The 23,822-nt window shown below is 45.8% G+C and overlaps 1 protein-coding gene across 1 annotated transcript in view; it reads right to left on the reverse strand.

Moving 5' to 3' along the window:
* Positions 1-2,732: 2,732 nt before the first annotated feature.
* Positions 2,733-23,822, reverse strand: part of SBK1 (SH3 domain binding kinase 1) — a 65,462-nt gene continuing 44,372 nt past the window's right edge. Inside the window, exons 2-4 of the mRNA XM_088151004.1 lie at positions 6,973-7,175; positions 5,322-5,524; positions 2,733-3,793 (exon numbers count right to left, since the gene is read on the reverse strand). Coding sequence (XP_088007130.1) covers positions 3,005-3,793; positions 5,322-5,524; positions 6,973-7,175 — 1,195 coding nt within the window. The 3' untranslated portion in view covers positions 2,733-3,004. The remainder of the gene's footprint in view (positions 3,794-5,321; positions 5,525-6,972; positions 7,176-23,822) is intronic.

Below are 23,822 nucleotides of genomic sequence, written 5' to 3' on the forward strand. Positions count from 1 at the left end.
CCTGGCATGTTTAGCAGAGTAGAAATCTGGGGACGTTTTAATCTTTCTCTAACCTTCAGGTGCTTAAAATACATGCAGAGCAGGGGAACTGCCACCATATTCCTAGGTGCTGAAAGAATGAAAATGAAACGGCTGAAATCATATGAAATGACCAAGATTGCAAGATTACAGTGACCTCACCCCTAAGAGACTTATGTAATCTTGGGTTACCTTGCCTGACATCTTGACAGCTTCTCACATTCTCACTTAAAATTTAAGATAAAATGGTGTCGTGACTGGGCTCTCTGGATATTCCCCTTGTGTTACAGAGCTTCTAGCAACTCCTGGTGTGGGAGCGACTTAAAAGAAGGGCAGTAGAGAAGAATATGGGACTTCTCACCATCATTATTCCTGTCCCTCAGGTAGAAGGTAACTGTACAGTAGGGACATGAAAAACCCACTACCGATTTCCGTGGGAGCAAATTTACAAGATCTGCCAAATTCCATACCATAGCATGGAAAACAGCACCAAGGGAACTCAAGTGTTTTGCTTTTTAAAAATCCCCCAAAACATAACATTTCTCCATTTTTGGGAAAGCGGAAAGTCTAAAAAAGAACATGTTTCTGAAAGATGTATTATAAAAGGGAGGTAGAACATTTCAAAGAGCTTGCTTTGGGGTTAAGGGAGGGGAAATGTATGCAACCCAAAAAAGTATGATCAGCTAAATTCACCTTTTAAAAAAGTTTTCTGGCTGGGCTTACATTAACAGCTACATTCATTAGGGGAAGATGAACACAAAGGCTCCTACATTAAAGAAATGTGTGAACAAAAGTGGGATTCTTTGGTGGAGTTTTTAAAAATGTATTTAGACTATAATGGACCAGAATTCTATCTTCCTAACATTGACAGTAAAACAGACCAGATTTAGACCGAATTGCTCATCCCTAACTGAACTTGAACCCTTCTCTATCCATGAGGATTTCAGCACCGTTCAGATCCCAAATTACCTGAGTTCTGAACATATAAGAATCTTCATGGAGAAAAGAGATTTTACCTTGCAGTTGCTCTCTATATCAAGGCTGATACTTGCATATAAAAAATACAGTATTTGCATTTGAAACACCTGAAGAGGAACTGTTTCTCTCACCATAATCCATATGGAATACCTCAATATTTGGCAGGCTGAAATTTGAAGTATATCTTTGAGCCTAACATTAAAATAGTAAACGATAGCTTTCTTAAACAAACCTTTCCGAACCTGGAGACTCTCTCCATATGTAGATTTCAACCCCCAGAATTCCCCAGCCAATGTGACTGAGAATTCTGGGTATTAGCCCAGATGTCTGGAGAGCCTCCTGGTTGGGAAGGTGGTGCCACCAGCTCCAAGGAGGGCTATTCTGGGGCTTCCTGGGGCTACCCAACATCCATCAGCATTGGCCATGATGCCTGGGACTGTTGAGAGTTGTAGGCCAGGAATATCCATAGAGTCATGACTTCCCTGCCCCTGTTGTATGCACACTTGTGAAACTTCATCTCTTCCCTCCTCGCTAGTATTCAGACAGCCAAGGGTGGGCGCGCTGGACCTTTCAGATATTTGGACCACCGCTCCCATCAGCCCAGAGAGCCTGGCCAGAGACATGGGATGGTGGGAGTCATCATCTACACCACCTTGAGGGCCTCCAGTTGCAGCACCCATCTCACACACAATGCCCTCCCCTTTTGCCCTCGGTGTCATGAGACCTGAGTGCCCGGTCCTACCATTGGGCCCTGGGAACAAAGGGAAATGTCTTTTTTCCTGAGCGGTGATGGCCGCACAACAAACAGCTACTGTTGACCTGACCAACGTAGACACACAGATGCACGTGTACACACACACACACACACACACACACACGAGACACAGAAAACATTTGCTACATCAGTGGCATCAAATGCTTTCCTGGCAACGCTGTGAAATCTCAGATCTTCCCAGCTCAGCACAGCTTCCCCTGGAGCCTGTGCCCATCAGAAACAAGGCTCCTCTTCCTTGCTGGGAAGAGGCAAGGATGATGGGAGGGCATGGTCTGCCTTAGCCGGTGGACGCTTTCCCCCTCCCTGCACCTTGGAGGACATCCGAGAGGTCACCTTGAACTTGGAACAAGGAGCTAGACAAGGGACAATGGCCGATGCTGCCGAGATCCCCCTAGGCAAGTCATCAGCCTCTCATGGGGAGAATTCATTCTAGCCCCACCTCACAGGCTGTAGGTCACAGAAGTCTCTCATTCTGTTCAACATCCCCCAGAACATCTGAGCAGCAAGACTCTATGAAATCCAGCTTCATGTCCTCCTAGGGGGCTCCAACTGACCTGAAGGTCAAACCGTTGCCCAAGACACCCTTCAAGTACATAGGATGGGAACTCCCATCATTCCCCAACCAGCCAGCACAGCAGGGATGATGGGAGTTATAGGTCCATACATCAAGAGGTCAGCAAGACAACTCTCTTGACTCTGCATCAACTCTTTGGGGGGGGAGCCCCAGTTGCCAGATCAGAAAGATTATTCTGCCCTATTTCTATCCCTTCATCCCTTCCTTATGTCTTTGCCGGGGCTTCCCTTCCCTTCCCCTCCCCTCCCTTCCCTTCCCCCCTCCCCACCCCTTCCCCCCCCCCAAACCACCCAACAGCAACTTCTGTTTGGATGAAATGGGTGCCATGAGCTCACCAATTGCTCCAATTCCCCCCGTTAGCACCCACCGCCCACCCAGTCCTTTTCTTGCATCACCCTCCCCCCATCCTGATTTTCACATGATGCCTACTTCTACTGCGGCCTTAACTGCCCAGCCACTAACCGTTTGCATCCTTCAAATAATTTGGATAAACTATCTTTTTCCCCCACTTGGTTTCCTGTTGTATTGTTTGCTTTTTGTTCTGAAAGACAGAGATCCCAGTCTCTTAAAAAAAGATTCCTTCTCCACCCCGCCTATCCCAGGGCAGAAGAAGGCGCGGTGCTGATATCGGAATGCTTGGCTCACGTGCCACGCCCTCCTCAGACGCAGATCTCAATGGCTGTGGCCAAAACCATCTGGCCTTTCCCCTTGTCTGCCCGGCCATCAGTTCTGTTTCCTCCCCCAGGGGAAGGGAGACCGGGCTCCGAAGCAGCAAGCCGGGAGACGCTGCCCTCCGTCAGGATGGTCCTCTTGAGCGGGGTTGGGGTGCAACCACTGGGCGTCTCGTGGCGGTGAGGACCGGCCGAGAGCTTGTCCCCGGTGTGCTTGCGGGAGCGATAGGAGGGCCGCCGGCGCATCTCGGACATCAGGTCGTACTTGATGAAGAGAAAGAGCTCCTTCACCGGGCAGCGCTTTTCCGGGTCGAGGGCCAACAAGCGCTGGAACATCCGCAGCGCGTTGTCCGTGAAGCGGCGCCACTGGGAGGGGAGGCCCGCCAGGCGTCCCTTTTGCCACCTTACAAACTCCTCAAAGAAAGAATCTGATGCCGTGGCCGCTTCCCAGGGGAAGTTGCCCGTCAGCACGCAAAAGATCAGCACCCCGAAAGCCCACACGTCGATGCTGGCGTCCACAGTGAAACCCTCAGCCCGGCCCGCCTGGCACACCTCTGGCGCTGTGTACGGGATGGTGCCGCTGATGCGCTTCACCCGGCACCCTACCTTGCGCGTCATGCCAAAGTCAGCCAGCTTGACGCGCCGGCAGTCACGGTCAAACAGGAGGACATTTTCCGGCTTGATGTCCCGGTGCACCAAGTTTTTGCTGTGCATGTAGTCCAGCGCCAGGCCCAGCTGTTGCACACAGCGCTTCACCATGTCCTCTGGAAGCCCCACCTGCAGGCACAGAAAGACGTTGAGAACTGAGTTTACAGCTGGAACTGCCCAAGCCAAGGATGGCCTCACATTATACTTCAGTCCACTCCTTCCTTCCTTCCTTCCTTCCTTCCTTCCTTCCTTCCTTCCTTCCTTCCTTCCTTCCTTCCTTCCTTCCTTCCTTCCTTCCTTCCTTCCTTCCTCCCTCCCTCCCTCCCTCCCTTCCAGTCCCCACCCAGAAGCAAGAAAAGTGTACAGAAAGACCAGGTTATGACAGGCAGATGTTTGGGTAGCCTACTTCAAGAAATGGAGCAGGGTTAGGGCTCATCCCCCTCATTTCCCCACTGTCTCCCCCATGGGGATGAAATGCAAATCTCCTTGCCAGGACTGTAAGCAGTGGTGTAAAGATCTGCACCCTTTAGGGAATGATGGGAACCCTTGGAATGTTGAGAACATGTTGGGAGTGCTCTTGCACAATGGCAGCCGGGGAGGGGGCGTATTCCTTCCTCAAATGGGTGCTTTGGGGATATAGCCAGTTGTAAGCTCTAATTGGTCAGAATATCACCTGCTGTCTCCTGCCTGTACATGTTCAGAGTGCTTGATGTTCTGTGATGGGAACATACATTCTTCAGGTTCCATAAGGAAGGCAGTACAGATAGCCCCAGATTAAGAACACCAAGTTTAAGGACAACCCATAGTTAAGAACAGAGCCTATTGTAGCAAATGTCAAGTTAAATAAACAATCATTGAGTTAAATACCCAATGGTTTGAGTTAATTACACAATACTACCTGTACAATAATACTATTCCGACTTACATACACATTTGACTTAAGGACAGACCTTGGGAACGGAACTCACTGGGGACTACCTTAGACAGCAAATTAGTTTCACCCTAATGGAGCATCCTAACCCAGTCTTCCAAGCTGACTTCCATCTATGGCTTGCAAAATCCAAAAATATGTGTAGTGTCAACAGCACTGAACTGTAGTGGATACGTTCCATGACAATGCTCCTCAGCCCCAGCCAATACGCAGGGATTTGGGAAGTGATGGCCCAGACAGTCTGACCATCTGGACCATCTTGACTCTCCTTGGCATGGATTACCTCTATTGCTTAAAAAAGTTGCAAAATGATCCTGTAGCCCTTGCAGCAAACCTTTCAGGGGATCCTTGCTATGGGTGGGTGGGGAAGGAAAGACAAAAAAGGGGATGGAGTTCAAATACAAGTAGTCGGGGCCATCTATGAGAATTGTTATGTCAGGGATAAGTTAATCTTCCCCTGCCCAGCCTTCCCAACTCTTGAAATCATCTTCTCATGGGAAAATTAGAAGTAATTTCTGTGCAGGAAACAAGATGAAGCTGTAGACCAGATGAGGAGATCACACTTGGTCCACAGACCATATGGTTTATATCATAACTTGATCAAGATTCCATGAAATAGCTTCAGGAAACAGAGATACACCCAGTCAACCATCTTGGGATTATATTAAAAGACATCTTGCACCCCCTTTGATTCAGGGCAAGAAGTGGCAACCAAGGTTCACCTACCTGTGGAGGAATGATGTCGAAAAGGTCTCCTCCAGGGGCGTATTCCTGGGCAAAAACATAGCAGTCCTCAGTCTCAAAGACGACATCAAAAACTTTGATGATGAAAGGGCTTGAAGATAAAGTATTGGTAATGCTGAACTCCCTCAAGAAATTCTTCAGTTTGGTCTTGTTCTTGTTGACAAATTTCAGAGCCATCTTGGTGCCTGTGGATGGGGAAAATGGTGGAAGAAAGAAGATTCTGAGCAACTCTCTGGATGACGTGGGCAAGGAAATAAAATGGTTCCAGAAATCACTGTCCATGTGAGATAAGGGTGACCACTCAAAAACTGACCTTTTAATAGGATTGAAGTTTTCCTACAGACTCAGTTAGCCGTACCATGATGGATTTATTTATTCAGTAGGTAATAAATGGTCCCCAGTGTTCAAGAGTTTTCCTTGGGCTACAACTCTATGCTAGTTAAGTCACGATTTGTTGGTTAGGTTTGGCTTAGCATATCGCATGAATTGAGACACTACAGTTTATAACCATGGGTTATGCTTAATGTATTGTGTAAACCCAGCTAATTGGGGTCTATTTAATAAAACCCTGATTAAACAGACCTTGATTTAGCATTATTTATGATTAAGTTATTTATGAACAATTGATCCCAAAGGACTTTAGGAGATGCACAGCAAAACAAAGCAATAAAAAAATGCAAATATTATACATATAGTCCTTGTTTAATTACTGCCTCATTTAGCAACTGTTTGCAGTTACGATGGTGATGAAAAAGTAGCTTTACGGCCAATCCTCACATTTACAACCTTTGCAGGTCTGTAAAGCAAAGGAAAGCTGAAAGAAGATTGTAAGCAGAGTTGCAGGTTAGTGACTGGTTCGCTTAACAACCAAGTTGCCAATCTCAATTGGGGTTGCTAAATGAGGACTTCCTGTATATTATATATTAAAGCAATGCTTCTTTAAATGATGGACTGTTTTGTAACCCTGGATTTCCAATGAATCAGTCTACCTGAAATTGTCAGCTGTTGAATTCTATCTTGCTAAAATCTGGGCTAAACCAGAAGATACTGGTCAAATTGATACAGTATATCATATTTAGCCATAATGTAGGATGTTAGAAATATCTCACCATATACAGGCATGGGAGAGTGTCATGCAATGGGGGGAGCAAGTGGCCAGCGGCATCTGTTACAAACTGATGACACCAAAGTGAAAACACTTAATCCCACAAATGTTGCCATTGCATTCTTGTGTCCCAACATCTGACATTGTGACATTTGGGTGATGACATCATCATGTACAAGCTGGGTTTGCATTCTGTTCCCCTACAGATGGCTATGCCATGACATCATCCCTTATGTTGCATAGCAATGAGGTCATAATGGTGCAATGTCATTGTGCCTTCTAGTGGACACCTGCAGAAGGTATTCCTGTAACTCCATCTCTTTCTCTGCCACCCATGAATTTTCCTGAGCTGGGAATGACTTAAGTTTCCTTGCCTTAGCCTGTTTTTCCCCAGAATTCACCCAGCGGTTAGCAGATGAGCAAGTGGATTATTTTCATTTGTTTGTTTGCCATTTTTAATAAATTAGAAGTGTGGACCATGACGAGGGAAGGGAGAGACATCACATTCTGCCCCTCCATGGAACTCACCCGTGCTCTTATGGGAGACCAGATCTACCTTCCCGTAGGTTCCCTTCCCCAGCTCACGGATGAGGTCGTAGTGCTTGTTGATGTCCGTGCCAGAAAGTGTGCGGATAGCCAGGGACTGCATGTCCTCCGTAATCAGGGGAACTCCACAGCAGGCCAGCTTGCGTGACGGCTCTTGTTCAATGGAAGCGGCACTCATGGTCATGCTGGAAGCGAGCAAGAGGGAGATTTCTGTCATCTGTCATCGAAATAACTTTATTGCGGTCATTAACCAGTGCAAAAGGGAATGGGCGTTCGAATGCGCAAAGCTAAATTGACAGTATCAGGGTACCTACAAACAAAGAGTTTAGGCTAAAAGGCAATATTAAATCAATAAATGCTAAGATGCTAGATCAGGCTATCCATGTGCGACAGAAGAGAAAAGAGATTAAAATGAGCAAGCTGGGTAGTATAAACTGTGAAATAACAACATAAAATGCAAATACCAATTTTTAAAAAAAAATGGTAGAAGAAACATAAGATTATCCAAGTAATCAAATCTTAGGAAAATTCACTTCTGGGCTTCTCTTTCTCCATCGCTGTTGGATGAGCCTTTCTACTCTGTCGGAAGCATTTTTACTCAGAAATACAAACCAGTTGGTTTTTGCCTTTTCTTTTTACTCGCAGTGGGCAATCATTAAGAGGGATTGAGGAAGAGTAACCGAAGACCAAATACTCTTAAAATAATGCCCTGTATTTTCACCCAAACTAAACATATATGCACATACACTAAGAGGCTAACTGGCTAAGAAGGCAACCTTTGGAAGTTGGCAATTCTGATGGTTGCATAGAATCTAAACAGGGGCCTAACTGAGGATCTTTGTGGGTGATCTAGGGCCCCATAATTCAAGTTTGATGTAGAAACCAGCAGAATAGAAAGCAGGTTCCCTCACACAACCTTGATGTCATAGGAATCCAGCAACATATTGGCTGAGTTCACCCAAAATCCGAAACCCAGGTTCTCAAAACACCATTCCTATATTTACATATCACAACCAAATAAACCACATGTTGGCTTTATTCACCCAGGATGCTAGGACAATAGTTTCTACAATACACCGAGCCATAAAGCTCTCCACCCCGTTTTGGCTAGCCTAGCATCTTGGGCCAACCTAGTCTTTGTGTCCTTCGGGGAATAAAATCCCAAAGGCAGTCTGAAAACCTCCCTTTGCAGACATCCTTCTCCTTGCTCTAAATGTGTCAGCCCATGCTTTCGTAGCTCATGCATGACTCCTTTCTGAGGTCACTCCCGCTGCCACCCATTCTCTGTCCTGGTTTAGCCCTGGCTGCTAGTCCCCCGTAGTTCATTTCCAAAGACTCAAGCAGGACCTGGGTGGGTGTAAGCTTAGCTGAGCAAGTCATGGATTTGGGGTCAGACTTGCTATGCTTCCCTCTGTGGAAGAGGAACAGCAGTAATGCACTACTCAGGATGAGTCTTTTGGACTGAGTCCACACTTTGCACTGAGCCAAAACTTATTTTAAGCATGATTGATAGATGGATGGATGGATGGATGGATGGATGGATGGATGGATGGATGGATGGATGGATTGACTGATACATTGGCAGGTAGCAATGTCCAAGCCAACCATGGCCGATTGTAAAAAGCTAAGCAGGGTCAGACCTGGTCAGTACATGGATGGGTGACCACCATGAAGTTCAGGGCTGTAGGCTAGACAGGAAGTTGGAAGAAGCCAAGGGCAAACCATTTCTATCCTGTTGCCAAGAACGCTGCATGGACATGTCCATGAGGTCACCACAAATAGCATCTCACTCAAAGGAATCTTTAGGACAAGGGGCCTGGTTGAACATGATGCTACAGCAGGGGTGCAAAAGGTACAGCCTCCAGCATCCTTTCTTGGTGGGAGGAGGACTTAAGAAACAAAAATGGTGTCTGAAGTCTGGAAGATGCTTAAGGCATCCATTTCTCCACTTCAAACCCCCCCCAAACGAACACCTTGCTCCACTCCCTTGTGGATCCTGCAAGCTAACAGAAGTTGCCTTCCCTTAGGCTGTGCCATGAAGCCCAATTTGCAATCCACCCTCACTCCGTTCCTCTGACCTACTAAGTCCAAACCTACTAAGTTACAACCCGGTTCACCCCTCCACGTTGCGCCACATTTGCTTAACGAGGGTTTATTGGAGTACTCAAACTGACTACATGGAGATCACCCGCTAAGCCAAAATTAAACAAGCCACATGATAGCTTTGTGCAACATTTGAACCCAGTCCCTGTAGTCATACCGATTCCTTGCTCCAGCCCAGATGGAAATCTCCCTGTCCTTCTTTACGGCATGTCTCTAGCACAGTGTTTCTCAATTTCAGCAGCATTCAGATGTGTGGATTTCAACTCCCAGAATTCCCCAGCCAGCATGGCTGGTTGGGGAATTCTGGGAGTTGAAGTCCACACATCTTAAAGTTGCTGAGGTTAAGAAACACTGTTCTAGCAGGTACTGAGATGCAGTTAGGCATTCTAAGAGGAAAGCCAGCCTGGTCTATGATTGCCAAAAATCAGGAGAAGTCTGGTAGCAGGTTTTCAGACTACCTAACCAATTTTATTAAAAGGCTTAAGAGTCTGTGTCTCCTAGTCGAAACCTCCTCCTTCCAACAAGACTGTCCAGTTCTCAACTCATATTCAACTTCAGGAGGGGGCGTGTCAAAAAAGTCAAGATGGTGTCCATGTGAGGACAGCTCTGCCCCTTTTCTGCCTGCCATTGTGCAGGTAAAAAAGAGGCAGAACTTCAATCATATAGACCAGTGTTCCTCAACCTCAGCAACGGTGAGCTGTGTGGACTTCAACTCCCAGAACTCCCCAGCCAACCATGCTGGCTGGGGAGTTCTGGGAGTTGAAGTCCACACAGCTCACCTTTGCTGAGGTTGAGGAACACTGATGTAGACACTTCTGACAGTTGCCATTTAGAAAACAGAGGTTATGAGAGAGAAATGTTATAATCTGGTCAGACATACATCTTTTCAGATTCCCTTTTCATTCTCCCATTGCCCACTTTCCTTGATGGTATCTTTTCCATGACCAGGCAAAAAGCAAATAACCCGAAATCTTGTGCATATTACAGGCTGCATTTAACAGGGCCGTATTCCAGTCTAGCAGGTTTTTTAAAAGGATTTTTTGAAGTCCATAAAAAGAAGAGTAAATGCCAATCCGTACCATTTACATTTGCAGTGTCTTATAATGTAAAGAGGTTTTCTGCACATCTTCCTTTAATTTAGGTAATTCATTTAAGTCTTAGGTTAACAGAAATCGCCGAAGAACCTTTTTTTTTAACGCACATCATTGTGTGCTTCTCTAATACAGCCGGTTTCAAAAATGAAAATTCTCCCGAGGTAAGCTCTCTTTTTAAAAGTGATCTACCCTGGTTTGTATTTTATGTGGGCTTTTGTTTCTTGGTAGACTCTTGACTCATTTGGGGAGTTTTGAAGCTAGCCATCTACTCGGCACACACAAATATACAGTAGATCTTTTATAGCCCTAATTGGAACCACATACAGTATTTTAAAACCAGGGTTTTGCACCACTGCTCTGATTCCATTAGCTAAGAGATTAAAACCCAACATTTATTGCCTGCATGAACAGAATTGCCTGTTTCAATTTCTTCCACATTCCACTCCTTTTTTTTAATCCAGTCCTTTCCATCCTTATTAAAATTCCCACCTGTCCCTCCCTCCGTAATTTATATTCAGTATTCTGCTTGAATTATAATCTGAAGGCTACTCTGTCCATGATTTTTCCATATCTTCAGTCTTCAGTGGCCCAGAAACCTGCCTGCTACCAGAAACACCAGGTTGCTGCCGAAAATGTTAGTTCTCTGTTAAGTTCCTATCTGCCATAAAAGCTGGCAATATACTGTGGCTGGGTATTAGGGAATTGAAGGTCAACAGAACTGCAGGACACCAGATGTTAGAAGACAGCCCCGTACTGCTATCAAGCCTACATACATATAATGGCAAGAATTGGGTCTTCTCTCAATTGATCCCATTCAGATTCTGTTCCTCTGGTTTCCCCCCTGCCTCTATTATCGGATTGTGTAAGCCCCCGAGCCAGAAAGTTGGACAGCCATTCTTGTACAAATTAACGGTGGTCCTTGTTCCCTGGATGTTAGTACACTCGTACATCAGTGAACCCTAAACCATCATTTAGTTTATAACCAGCCATGTATCATGACGCAGCAAGCAAGTTTCATTTACCGGGATTAAGTATCGGACCAGAGGACCAGACAATTCCTCATGGCTTTTACATCCATGTAAACAAGCAGACAAACCCACATGCACTTCTTAAGCTTTTACATTCACACGGGACAGACAGTCAGAGAGAATATCACCCACAGCCTGCAGAAGAAAGCTGTCAACAGGGATCTGGTGCCCATGTTGCTGTAAGCTAGAAATTATAATTCATGGTTTGCTGAATAAACCATATTGGCTGGGTTTCTACACCCCAAGAAACCTTGATTCACAACTCAAGTGCTTGGATTCACACAATACGCTGTTGAAGAAATCCCATTCAGGTTCTGGTGCAATTTGTGAACCCTGTGAAGTTTGTGTGAGAGCCAGTTTGCTGTAGAGGTTAAGGCACCGGGCTAGAAACTGGGAGACCTGAGTTCTAGTCCTGCTTTGGGCACGAAGCTGGCTGGGTGATCTTGGGCCAGTCCCTCCCTCTCAGCCCTAGGAAGAAGAAGGCTACGGCCAACCCCTTCTGAAATCTTGCCAAGAACATTGACTTGAAGGAACCAAAAAAAAAAAAATAGTGAAGTTTGTACATACACGTGTAAGCTCTCTGGCCAGGATCTTTGGTGTGGGAGTAACAAAGGAGGTACAAGTCAATAAGCCTATACTTAGTTTCATTCTTCACTTGCAAAATACTGGGTTTTCGATGGCAGCATCATTTTTCTAAAGGTGGTGCAGAGACTCCACCCTTTGAGCAAGGGGCCTTCAAGACAAGTTCAAAGCATGGCACGGGGGTCCTCCAGCAAGCACTGTTGATGCAGTCCCCTGGCAGCAAGGCACCTACGTGTTCACAGCTATTTTTTGCCCAATACCTTTTTCAGGGCAGAGAATTTAAAAATAGAAAAGAAAATTTTTTTCCAGGTGTACCTAGAGGACACTGAATTGTTCCTGGATGAAAAAGCATCTTGACTGTGCCTCAATTCACTTCTGAGAAAGGTGGAGTAGACGTTATCCTTTTTTTCCCCCTTTTCTTTTCTTGTCATTTGCAAGGCTTCCAACTTGCTCCCCAGCCACATTTCTGACTCTCAGACCTCCAAATTCACTGCTGGGAACTTTCCAAGGCAGAACTGTGGCATTCAGATCTTCTTTTCCTTCATTTCTGTACTGCGGTGTGCTTGTGGATGGAGGCGTAATAGCTTTCCCCCCACACTGGGGCCCTCAGGGGGTGGAGAGGTACCACAGAATCACAGTTTAAACCTGTGTTTTTCAAACCTGGACACTTTAAGAGGTGTGGACTTCCACACCCAGAAGTCCACCCATCTCAAAAGTGGCCAAGTTTGAAAAACACGGGTTTAAACCTAAGACTTGCTCTTGTGTGGAGAGAGGGTTACGATGATAACGTTGAAACCGACAGTAGGTTAAAGCAGGACGCCACAGAGAACAGGAAGGATTTCTTGGACAAGGACCGAGTTAAAACAGTGCTGAGCATAGGCAGAGCTCCAAACACTGCACAGCAACATGATTTGCTTAACCATCGTTCATTGAATAAAACATAGTTGGCTGGGATCATACATTGCATTGATCCATCAGCTAAACTACAAATGGCGAAGTTCAAAACAACTTGCTCAGCCAAGAGTAAATGTGTGGATAATGAATTCCGTCTCGCTCTCTCACTCTTCCTCCCCACCCAGTGGGCCATTCGAGAAAAAACAAATCAAACTCCTACAGTTGCATCAAGTGGAGCCTCAGGTTGCCACCTCTGAGTACAGGAACTTTGGACTGAAACATTTAGACGTGTCTACTTTCCTATCAACCTTCACCTCTCTTAGGATCATGACCAGGAACTTCCTTCTGGATGCCTAGCATCCGAGGACCTCTTTTGTTTAGAACAGTGTTTCTCAACTTGGGCGGCTTTAAGATGGGTGGACTTCAACTTCCAGAATTCCCCAGGCAGCCTTGCTGGCTGGGGAATTCTGGGAGTTGAAGTCCACCCATCTTAAAGCCGCCCAGGTTGAGAAACAGTGCTCTGAAAAGTGGGGGTTGAAGTCCATACACCTTCAAGTGGCTAAGGTTGAGAAACACTGGTTTAGAACATGGGTAGACAATGGGCTGCCCTTTGCTGTACTGAACTACAACTCCCATGATCCCCACTAGTGGCCAGAATGCAGGGATGTCTGCAGAGTATGGTAAAAAGGTCAAGATGACAGCCACAACGATGCAATTGAAGCTCTGCTTTTTGTGTTGCTTCAATCACATCACTTGTGGCCAACATGATGACTTTTGTACCTTTCCCTACAGATGCCCCCGCCTTAAGGGCTGGGAATTATGGGATTCTTGCTCCAGAACATTTACATGACACCAGAATGCCTGCAGTACGATTAAATTTGGATTAATCTGACATCCTCCCCCCCAACCAAAACAAGGCAGCTCTTGATCTCTACAGGAGCTTTAAAACCAGATGATTTATTCCCCAAGCCCTGAAAAGCTGCCTGCTTTAATTCTCCTGATGCCCCAGAGCCCGGAGGGCACCGCTGGTGCCAAGAGTAATTGGCAACTCATTAGCAGCTCATTGAGGAGGACACGTGATACGAGTAGGATGCTTGACATCATTTGCTAAGTCCAGCCAGACTTGGGAGCTGGGAACAACTGTCCCATTATTAAATGGTGTGAAATAGAACAGAACTGGACATGGAGCAAAGGGGGGGGGGGAATCAGTGCAATTAGGAAACAAGAGAGAGGGGCAGGGAAACGGGCTTGTTTACCCAAGCAGGGAATTCCAGGAGAGCTAGAAGGCCCATTCTCAGCCTCTGAAGGTCCATGACCATGTGCTCACAAACAACTGACTTGCTGTTTCCCAAATTGTTGGGACTTGCAGATTGAAACTAAGAGAGGCGAGGTCCTGCCTGATGAACGACAGTGATGGTGAAACTTGGGCAACCGTTCAGGGGTGTCTGCAGGGTGTGGTCCAAAAATTCAAGGTGATGGCCAGAAGGGGAGATTTGAATGCACGGTCATAGTTGCCATCTTGACTTTTGGACCATACCCTGTGGACACTGCTGTTACCATGGTGACCTTCATTAGAAGATGAGTTAAAAATGGCAAGAGCTTTGCTGAATGCCAGGAAATGGGTATCGCAGCATCCGGGACAGCGTTGATACTGGACCACGTTCCAAGAGCTACAACTTCTGCTGTGCTTGGAATGGGACTACCTTGCCTGCACTTTTAGGAGTCCACAGTGGAGGATGTAGGAGGGGCTGCCAAAAGGGGATTCCTTAGTCTAATCTTCCATCCACCTTCTATATATCATTCCTTAGTTCTAGGGAATCCATTCTTTCAAATGAAGTCAGTCCTTTCCTGCCCATCCTTACCTTGGGAGAAGCGGAAATCAGCAGTATCCCCTCCTTCTTTGGCCTTTCTCTAGTCCAGTGTTTCTCAACCATGGCAACTTGAAGATGGGTGGACTTCTGGCTAGGGGATTCTGGGAGTTGAAGTCCACCCATCTTCAATCTGCCAAGGTTGAGAAACACTGCTCTGGTCCATTTCATACCCCAACCTTATCAGAAATCCAATCTAGTCAATTTCACAGCTCTGTCAGTTTCAGTCAGCAGATGCTTCTCAGTCTTTTTTATGTAACAAGTCTCTGCTTCTCTTCCCTGTCCTTGACAACTAATAATTCTAGAGTCTTGAAACACATGGTTTACATCAGCATATGAAAGCTGTGATTCCCTTGAAAACTGGTCATAAAAAGGGGAGAAATGGGTATCTGCCAGCATAACTTTACCAGAATGGATTGGAGACAGCTGTTGAGTGGGACAGTCTGATGGGATATAATGTCCCCCCTGGTGGGAATGGCTCACCCAGAGCCTGCCAGAGGAGATGCAATGGAGGCCAAGGTAGCATTGCAGTGGGCCTTGATCACCAGGAAAACAAGTGTGTGTGTCTGGAGAGTCATACTTGCTTCTGAAGTTGCCAACCATGAGTGACCACATACAAACACCCCAAGGGTAGAATCTTTCTGGGTGAAGCCTTATTGCGTAATGGCAGTGGTCCCTCAGATTTGATATGGTGTAGCGATTAAGTTCAACTAGGAATGAGGAGACCTAGGAACTCCTGGGGAATTTGCAGCCACTCACTCGTTCTCAGCCCAACCTTACCTTACAGGATTGTTGGTGGGTGTGTGCGTGGGGTGGAGTTGCAGAAGAATGAGATAGAAACCCACATATTTATAGGCAGGGAGGCTAGTTAGAGAACTTGTTTTGGAAAAATGGCTTCATGTATTGGGTAAAGGGTTGGACTAGCAGCAAGGAGACCCAGATTCATAGAAACTCCATGGGTGACTTTGGGCTCTCAGCTCTACCTACTTCACAGGAGTTGTGGCTGTGCTGAAAAGTGGGGGGAGGGACGACCATGTAGACTTCCTGGAGCAGGATTCCTCAACCTCAGCAACCTTAAGTTGGGTGGACTTCAACTCCCATGGCTGGCTGGGGAATTCTGGGAGTTGAAGTCCACCCATCTTAAAGTTGCTGAGGTTGAGGAACCCTGTCTTGGAGGAAAGGCAGGATAGAAATCCAACAAATAAAGAAATAGAAGGAATTTATCATCTTGGTACAGCCCTTCCCAGATGGTCTCAACCTACTTATTCTTTCACCGGATTACACTTCAATCTCATTACATGCTTAACCAGGTCTGTTCAAGACCAAACAAGTGCACTGGCACCTTATTCTAGCTTAGTTCATTTGAACCTTGGTTGAATTTTTAGTGGCTTAATGTGTTGTGCAAACCCAATCTACGTGCTCCAGTTAGGGTTCCATGTCTCGTGCAAAACCACAAAATAGGTTAATTTACAAATCGGGTCAACCATGTTGAGTGAACCCAACCCAACAGAAGGATTATATAACCCAATTGAAGGATTATAATCTGACTGAAAGGGCTAAAATGATAGATGCTGTCATGAGTTTTTCACTGCTAGGGCTTCATCCTAGTCTGTGAAAGGAAAAGGGTATCTCTAGGCATGTGTAGGGGACTTTCTTGCATTGAGGTTCAATGCCTTTCAGTTTAGTTCCTGCATCATTTCCTCCTTGGAAAACATCACTTTCCCTGACCTACTGTGCAAGCAGCCCATAAACCCTGCAGACATTCCAGGTAGCTGGCTTGCCGTGACACCCAAAGAATGTTCTCCAGCCAGCTTGGGAGCTTGGCAGCACATCACCCGACTCACAACAGGCTGCAGCGCCAAGCACTGCTCCATAAATAAGCATTGCTCACACGGCATTGCTTCCTTAGGCTTAAGTTCGTGCATTGCTTTTTGTCTATAAGCCATAATTGGGGGGTTATTTCACAAGCCATAGTCAGCAAACCCCAGTGTGGTACAATGTGTGAACCAGCCAGAATAAAGCAACTTCCTACTTCTTTCTTAATCAGGAGTCCAGAGATAGGGCCTTACCCCTCCTGCCTGGTCCAACTTGCAGGTAGACATCACAATAGGACAGTGTTTCTCAACCTTGGCAACTTTAAGACAGGTGGACTTCAACTCCCAGAATTCCCCAGCCAGCTTGCTGGCTGGGGAATTCTGGATGTTGAAGGCTACCCGTCTTAAAGTTGCCAAGGTTGAGAAACACTGGTTTAGTTGCTCATTTCTCTCCTGAACCCCTATAGAATATTCCCTACCAGATTCCTCTGGCCCTGATGATTGATTAGAGGTTATTTATATTAACTGCTGCATCATTTTTTTACTGCCGTTTTCTTTAAGGGAGTGGGGTGGGGTCTTCTCTGCTAGCACAGATTATTTTCCCCCAAATCCTCTAAGGCAGAGATTTAGGCAGCATGGCGACCTCCACACTCAGAAGAAGGCAAGGAGAAACTACTTCCGTGTTGTGGCCAGAAAAACAAGATGGAGATACGAGTCAAGCTCAGCGTGAAGGGTTCTTGACTCATTTCCAAGTATCTGAAAAACAGGCACCCACATGATTAGGAAGCTGCCCTCTGCTTGGGCTCAGAGGTCCCCTTTTCCTCTCTTAGGGCTACAGGCACGTCTGGTCCTCAGAAAATGGAGACTTCACCTGGCTTCTCCTCACCTGGCTTCAAGGACAAGGGGCATTTGGATCCTGCTGGAGCTCTGGTCTCTCCCTGATTTGCTTTTCTGGAAGCAACCGATGGGCCATGAAACCCAGGGCTCATTCGCTTATCCCTGGTTTCATTCGGCTGTGTTGGCAGCACGCTGGGTGTTTGGCTAGACACTGCAGCTCGCTGGGAACAAAACACAATTAACTCTTCTCCCATCTCAGGGACCGTCTTTGCCTTTTGACTCCCCTGGGAGCCCCACCAGCTGTTCCCCATTTCCTGCTTTCTCTCTTCCCTCCCTCTTTATCTCGGCTACCTTTGCTCCTTTGCTAACCTCCATTCCTCACCTCTGTGCCTTTCCTTCTGGCTTCCAGTAAGCCCCAATGCCTTTGAGCATTTGTGCATGTTGGAGCAAAACCACGCCCTGGGTCCTCACCAGGCACTGCTCCAGCCTCACCCCCCACTTCCAGCCGAGGCTATGCAGCAACTCGCCTCGAAAACAGCTTCTCTACCAAGGATGGTGGGGAGCCCAAATCTCGGCTTTGTAACCCCTCCTTCCCTCCCCCCTCAACCTGCTTTAGTCCTGGGATGGGCAACCATTTTGCAGCCAAGAGCCACCCCCCCCATGATTTTCAGTGGCATGCCAGGGACCACCCTCTAAAGCAGGGTTTCTCACCTTGGCCACTTGAAGATGTGTGGACATGGCTGGCTGGGGAATTCTGGGAGTTGAAGTCCACACATCTTCAGATGGCCAAAGTTGAGAAACACTGCTCTAAAAAGTGGGGGAAAGGGAACAATTAATTATACTGGGGAAAATACTATTTTTGCTTTAATTCCTTTGGCTAGAGTTTAAATTATGGTCACTCCCCAAGTATTTCATTTCCCCCCGTCTGATTAAAGGTGAGCATTTTATACTAGGATATAGAGATGGAAGGTTTGATAACCCTGATTCCATCCCCTTGAGGACTTTCTCCATCAGTCTGGAAAGAGACAATCATAGACAGGGTCTGTATTCATACAGCACCCTAAGCCATACCTTACTTAACCCTGGTTTGTTAATTAAACCACCAAAGGCAGGCTTTATGCAACACACCAAATGCCATGGCTTCCAAGCTGCAAAAGATGGCTGTGCATAACACAATAATCCATAATAATCCAGGGGTTACAGAATTGCATTGCTCTGACCTTTGCAGGTTGCATAAACAGATCAGAAAGGGCAGAGCCAGCCATGAATGCAAATGGCTCTGGATCTGTAAGCCATCCAGAGATATAGCTTATTATTAAAGCATTGCAGAACTATGACAGTGAAGTGTAAATATTGTGTGGGTATGTGGAGATGATAGATAGATAGATAGATAGATAGATAGATAGATAGATAGATAGATAGATAGATAGATAGATTGGATGGATGGATGGATGGATGGATGGATGGATGGATGGATGGATGGATGGATGGATGGATGGATGGATGGATGGATGGATGGTAGATACTATAAATGGATGGATGGATGGATGGATGGATGATAGATACTATAGATGGATGGATGGATGGATGGATGGATGGATGGATGGATGGATGGATGGATGATAGATACTATAAATGGATGGATGGATGGATGGATGGATGGATGGATGGATGGATGGATGGATGGATGGATGGATCAATGAAATGACGGATGATAGATACTATAAATGGATGGATGGATGATAGACAGACAGACAGACAGACAAAGAATGGCAGCAATTTTAAAAGGTCTTCACCTGGCATCTGAATCAAGAAGAAAAGAGGCACTAAGTCAGTCTTTCTGGAAGTGGGGAGCTGATTTCCTGAGTCATCACACCCAAGAATGAGCACCCTCCAATCGCTGCCCATCTTCAAACATAGGCAGATGTTTGTGAAGGAAGGTGTCTCCTTCAGTCCCCCAGTTCCCAAAGGGTGTTTTGCCTTCACGATGGGAGTAAGCTGTTTGACCTGTGCTTGGGAATGGCCCGGAATTCCACGGCAAATCAGCCCGAATGCACTAAAGCCCCAATTCTGGCTTTCATGCACATCATTCTGATCCCTGCACAAATCAGAAAACTTCCTTGTTGGGGCGTAGCTGCTGGAAAGAACAGTACTTCTGGTTATTCCTGCTGGAAAGAACAGTACTTCTGGTTATTCAAAGTGTTGGCCATCTGGTCCTTAACAGGACAGATCTTTCTCCCTCTGATCTTGGAAAGAGACCTCAAATTGGCATCCCTTTTCCAAGAGCAATGCTTGCAAACTTCAAAGCAATCTGGGAGGAAGTCTTCTTCGGCCTCCAGCGAGGAGGATCTTCAGGTACTCTGGATTGCATTTGCAGCCAGATTTGCTGAGCGGAGCCTAGAGACAGAGAATCCTAGACTGCTCAGGTGTCATTTCTCCCTCCTTTGGGAGGGATTTTCATGAACGTCAACAGAAGGTGTGTCTCTCCTCTTAGCAGCTGCGTGCTCAACATGTAATGTCCAAACTAACAGTTTTTCCTCTTGGGAGTTATGAGATTAGAGTACTCATCCACCCAGGTGATATTGAGTATTCTAACCCAGCTGCCAAAATCCCAGCAATGCTCCGTGATAGTCCTTTGTCCACCCATCAAACAGCCTTGGGTCAATTGCCTAGTTGCCGTCACACTTGCCCACAATGCTCCTGGATGTGGCATTGCTCCAGGATCACGTGAACACCACCAGCTCTCTGGTGATGAAGCGGGAATCCGATTTGGATGAAGCCACCTTCAGCCTGTTACGAGCTGGGTTGCTCGACGTGAGAGCGGATAACTCTTAGCTTCAGAGCTCCAAGGTCGCCTGCTTCCCTTATCAGCTTCCTCACTTGGGGAAGTTGTGAGGTTAGCAACTGATGCTAGTCCCAGTTGATTTATTTTGTTATCCCTTTGCTTGTGGTCAACTCAAGACAGCATCCATGCCCAGTGCTCCCAGCTCCTATTTTCCCCACAAGAACCTTGTGAGGTGGGTTGGGCTGAGAAAGAGGGGCTGGCCCAAAGACCTCCAGCCAGCTTTTCCCCTCTCCCTCTTCAGAGCCCTTCAATCTAGGGGGGAGAGAGAGAGGGAGACAGAGAGAGACAACAGATGATAGATAGATAATAGATAGACAGATGATAGAATAGATAGATAGATATGTTTAGTAGCTAACAATTGATTATTTTTGGTCCAGAACTTCCATTTTGCCTAATCTTTCTTGATGAAGTCAGCTAGTAATAGTGCAAAGGAAACACCAATTATTATTATTAGATTTTTAATCTTGCCTGTTTATCTATCTATCTATCTATCTATCTATCTATCTATCTATCTATCTATCTATCTATCTATCTATCTATCTTTGGCAGCAAACACCCAATATGCCTGCCTCCTCTATTTTCCCCACAACAACAACCCTGTGAGGTGGGTTTGGCTGAGAGACTGGCCCAAAGTCACCCAGCCGGCTTTCATGCCTAAGGGAGGCCTAGAACTCACCATCTCCGGGTTTCTAGCCTAGCCCCTTACCCACTACAGTTAATCTTTCTCCAGCTTTTTTTGGGGGGGGGGGAGTGGGGAAGACTCCTACATATATAAGTCCTGTGAAACTGAGCGGTACTGATATTAAATCAGCCCAAAATTGGCTACAGGAAGAAAGCAGGGTGGAAATCCACAGGTTGGGGGGACATAGAAATGACCAAAGATTTGGAATGTGCAGGTCTCAAGCCCTAAGATTTTTGGACAGCTCTCAAAAGGATGGTGCAAATGAACCCTGATGTTCAAACATCTTCCTGCAGGCCTGAACAGACAGATGTTGCATATTTCTCTGAAGACATCCAAGCCAAAAAGGATTCAGCTCTCTACCACTAACTTAAGTTGCACTTCTATGGATCCACCCTCAATTGAGAATGTTAAACTGGTTTCAGGTTACAACTGCAGCCGATCCTCGTCTGTGCAATGCTGCAAGACAACCGCTAATTCTTTTCCTTTTTCCTCCAGGAGAGGAAAATCCAGCACATCTGGGGAGCAGCTGGTTCAGAGAGCACCCTCCAGATGTGTGGGCTTGGACTTCCAGAATCCTCAGCCACGGGCACAGGTAATGTGAAAAGAAAATCAGTAATATTTCTGAGAAGGGAAGGGAAGGGAAGGAGTCAGACATAATACCAAGGAAGAGAAAGGAAAAGAAACGGATGTAATACAGAGGAAAGGAGAGAAAAGGAAATCAAATCCCAGACACATTACTCACTCCAATTCTTACTCCTCCACCAAGTCAAGTTAGCTTTCACCTGCCCAAGTTTGATCTAGGCCAGTGTTTCTCAACTTTGGAAACTTTAAGATGCGTAGACTTCAACTCAAGTCCATGCATCTTAAAGTTGCCAAGGCTGAGAAACACCATTCTAGGCAAACATCTGGGCTGAGTGCCAGCATCATGCTAGGACATAGAGTCTGCTTAATGTTGGTTTGGCTTGTGTGAAGCCAGCTGCTTGTGATTTACTTAATCAACCACGTCATGACCTGGACTCCACAAGGCCAAGAGGAAGCATTGCCAGAAGCACCCGCTGGGTTGCCAGACCCTGCAACGATGGTGGCCACCAACCAGCCTCGTTGTTCCTACTCTAATCCAGCCTGAAGCCACCACCTCCCAGCCCTCAAGTATTTGAGAGCAGCAGAAGGCAGAGAGCAGCTGGATCTAGAAGGGTTCCTCAGGAGTCATCTGCCAGAGGAAGCCAGACCTGACCCTAGCCAGCTGTGCTGAATGGGATCAGAGGCTGCTGCTATTTAGAGAGAGGCCGGGGCTTGCTGGAGAGATGGAGCAATGTTGGCTTGTGAAGGCCTAGAATGTTTCTTTGCTCCCTGACCTGTGCATGGAACTTTGCCTGGATTCACCCTTTGGCTGTTTTTTCTGTGGATATGGTCAACTGGTAAGATAGCCTTTATGTATGTGTTACTTGGATTGGATTTATGACCATGAGATAAGCTTAACAGTTTTATTGCTACTGAAGCCAGATAAGCACAGCTGTTTGCAAACCCCCAACCTCTGGTTGAGCAAGAGCTGTCTGAGGATACGGTATGACCCCAGACTTGGTTTTTCTTATTACCATGATGTGGCATTAGGGTGCACCAGCCAAGCATCCTTCAAATAAGCCTAATTTTAGAGTAGTCCAGATGGAAATTGTGTGTTTCTCAAAAATGGCACAGGGACCCACCCATCCAGAATTTTAATATGGACTATGGTGACAAGCAGGGTTTCTAATTTAATTGATTGTATTTGCATAAGCCACTAAACCACAGTGGCTGCATTTCCCTAACAGGCAAAGTCAAAACCAACAAGCCACATGATGGCTAACATGATGGCCTAATCTACCCAATGTATTCAACGTGAGATGGTTGGTTGCTTTTGGGGTGGATAAATCATGGCTTGCACAAATAGAGCCAACTTTGAGTGATTCTCTTGTCTGGGCAAGAGCTGCAGAGCAGTAGTGTTTGCACTTACCTGTGGAACACTCTGTTGCTGGCCATCACCAGACTAGAGAATATTCTGAAGGTACTACATGGAACCAGATTAGCTTGTTTCTCTCTTAGTCATTTTATCCTACATGTTTCAAAGGTCAACTCTTCTGCTTAAATTAAGATTTATTTATCTAAAACTGGAAGGCATTGTGCAAAAATGTACTGGCTTAATCATCAGCCTTTGTGCATGGATGATTAAGTCTCTGCATGCTTACCTGGGAACAAGCATTTACTTCAGAGTAAACATACTTGAAAAGAACTGCCTTTCTTGCAATGCTGAAGGAAGTTTAAGATAGCTTGTTGGATGTGATTCTAAGCATAAGAATCTGGAAGGGTATACATAGTTTTCCAAGATGTGGAGATTTACATTTCAACCCATTCTATGGATTGAAAAATAAAGTACTGCATGTATATTCTACCAACAGAAATAGAGCACTGTTATGACTTCATGTGGTCTCCTGATTCACACATGATGCTAGGATAACTAAATGTGAACTACCCAACCCCACTTTAACCTAGCCTAGAATGTCATGTGAACCCAACCAACATGTTGCTAGTTCTTCTCTAGAATGGAGAGGTTCCTTCTTCCTGAATATCCAAATGCCCACAGTCCTTGTGTTTCAAGGTGACCTTTGCTTAAAGGCCTGTCCACTCCCCCAGGCTTAAAGAACAGAAGTTAGTTTGAAGCTATCCATCAAGAGTTAGTACCTGAATGGGCTGTCACACAGGTTATCTCATTCTTCTTAAGCTGTACAGTACTCTAGTCATTTTTAAATGCCTGCCTATACATTTAAATTAGCCAATGAAAATCTGCAGGGGAAAGTAGTAGTTTATAAGACAGAGATTTGTGCTTCTTTATCAGATTTCTTTCTTTCTTTCTTTCTTTCTTTCTTTCTTTCTTTCTTTCTTTCTTTCTTTCTTTCTTTCTTTCTTTCTTTCTTTCTTTCCCAATGTTCTTTGTGCTTAGGAGGGAAGGAAGGATCATTGGTGGAAGGGACCAAGTATCTTAATAATCAGGAACGTTGATCCAGGCACTGCTGAAAGAACTAGTACATGTAAACTGCAGTTGTATGCAAAA

Source organism: Python bivittatus, unplaced genomic scaffold (genome assembly GCF_059951505.1).
Source record: "Python bivittatus isolate LINGU-HERP-01145 unplaced genomic scaffold, Pbiv_v1 ctg000640_np1212, whole genome shotgun sequence".
Lineage (NCBI taxonomy): Eukaryota > Metazoa > Chordata > Lepidosauria > Squamata > Pythonidae > Python > Python bivittatus.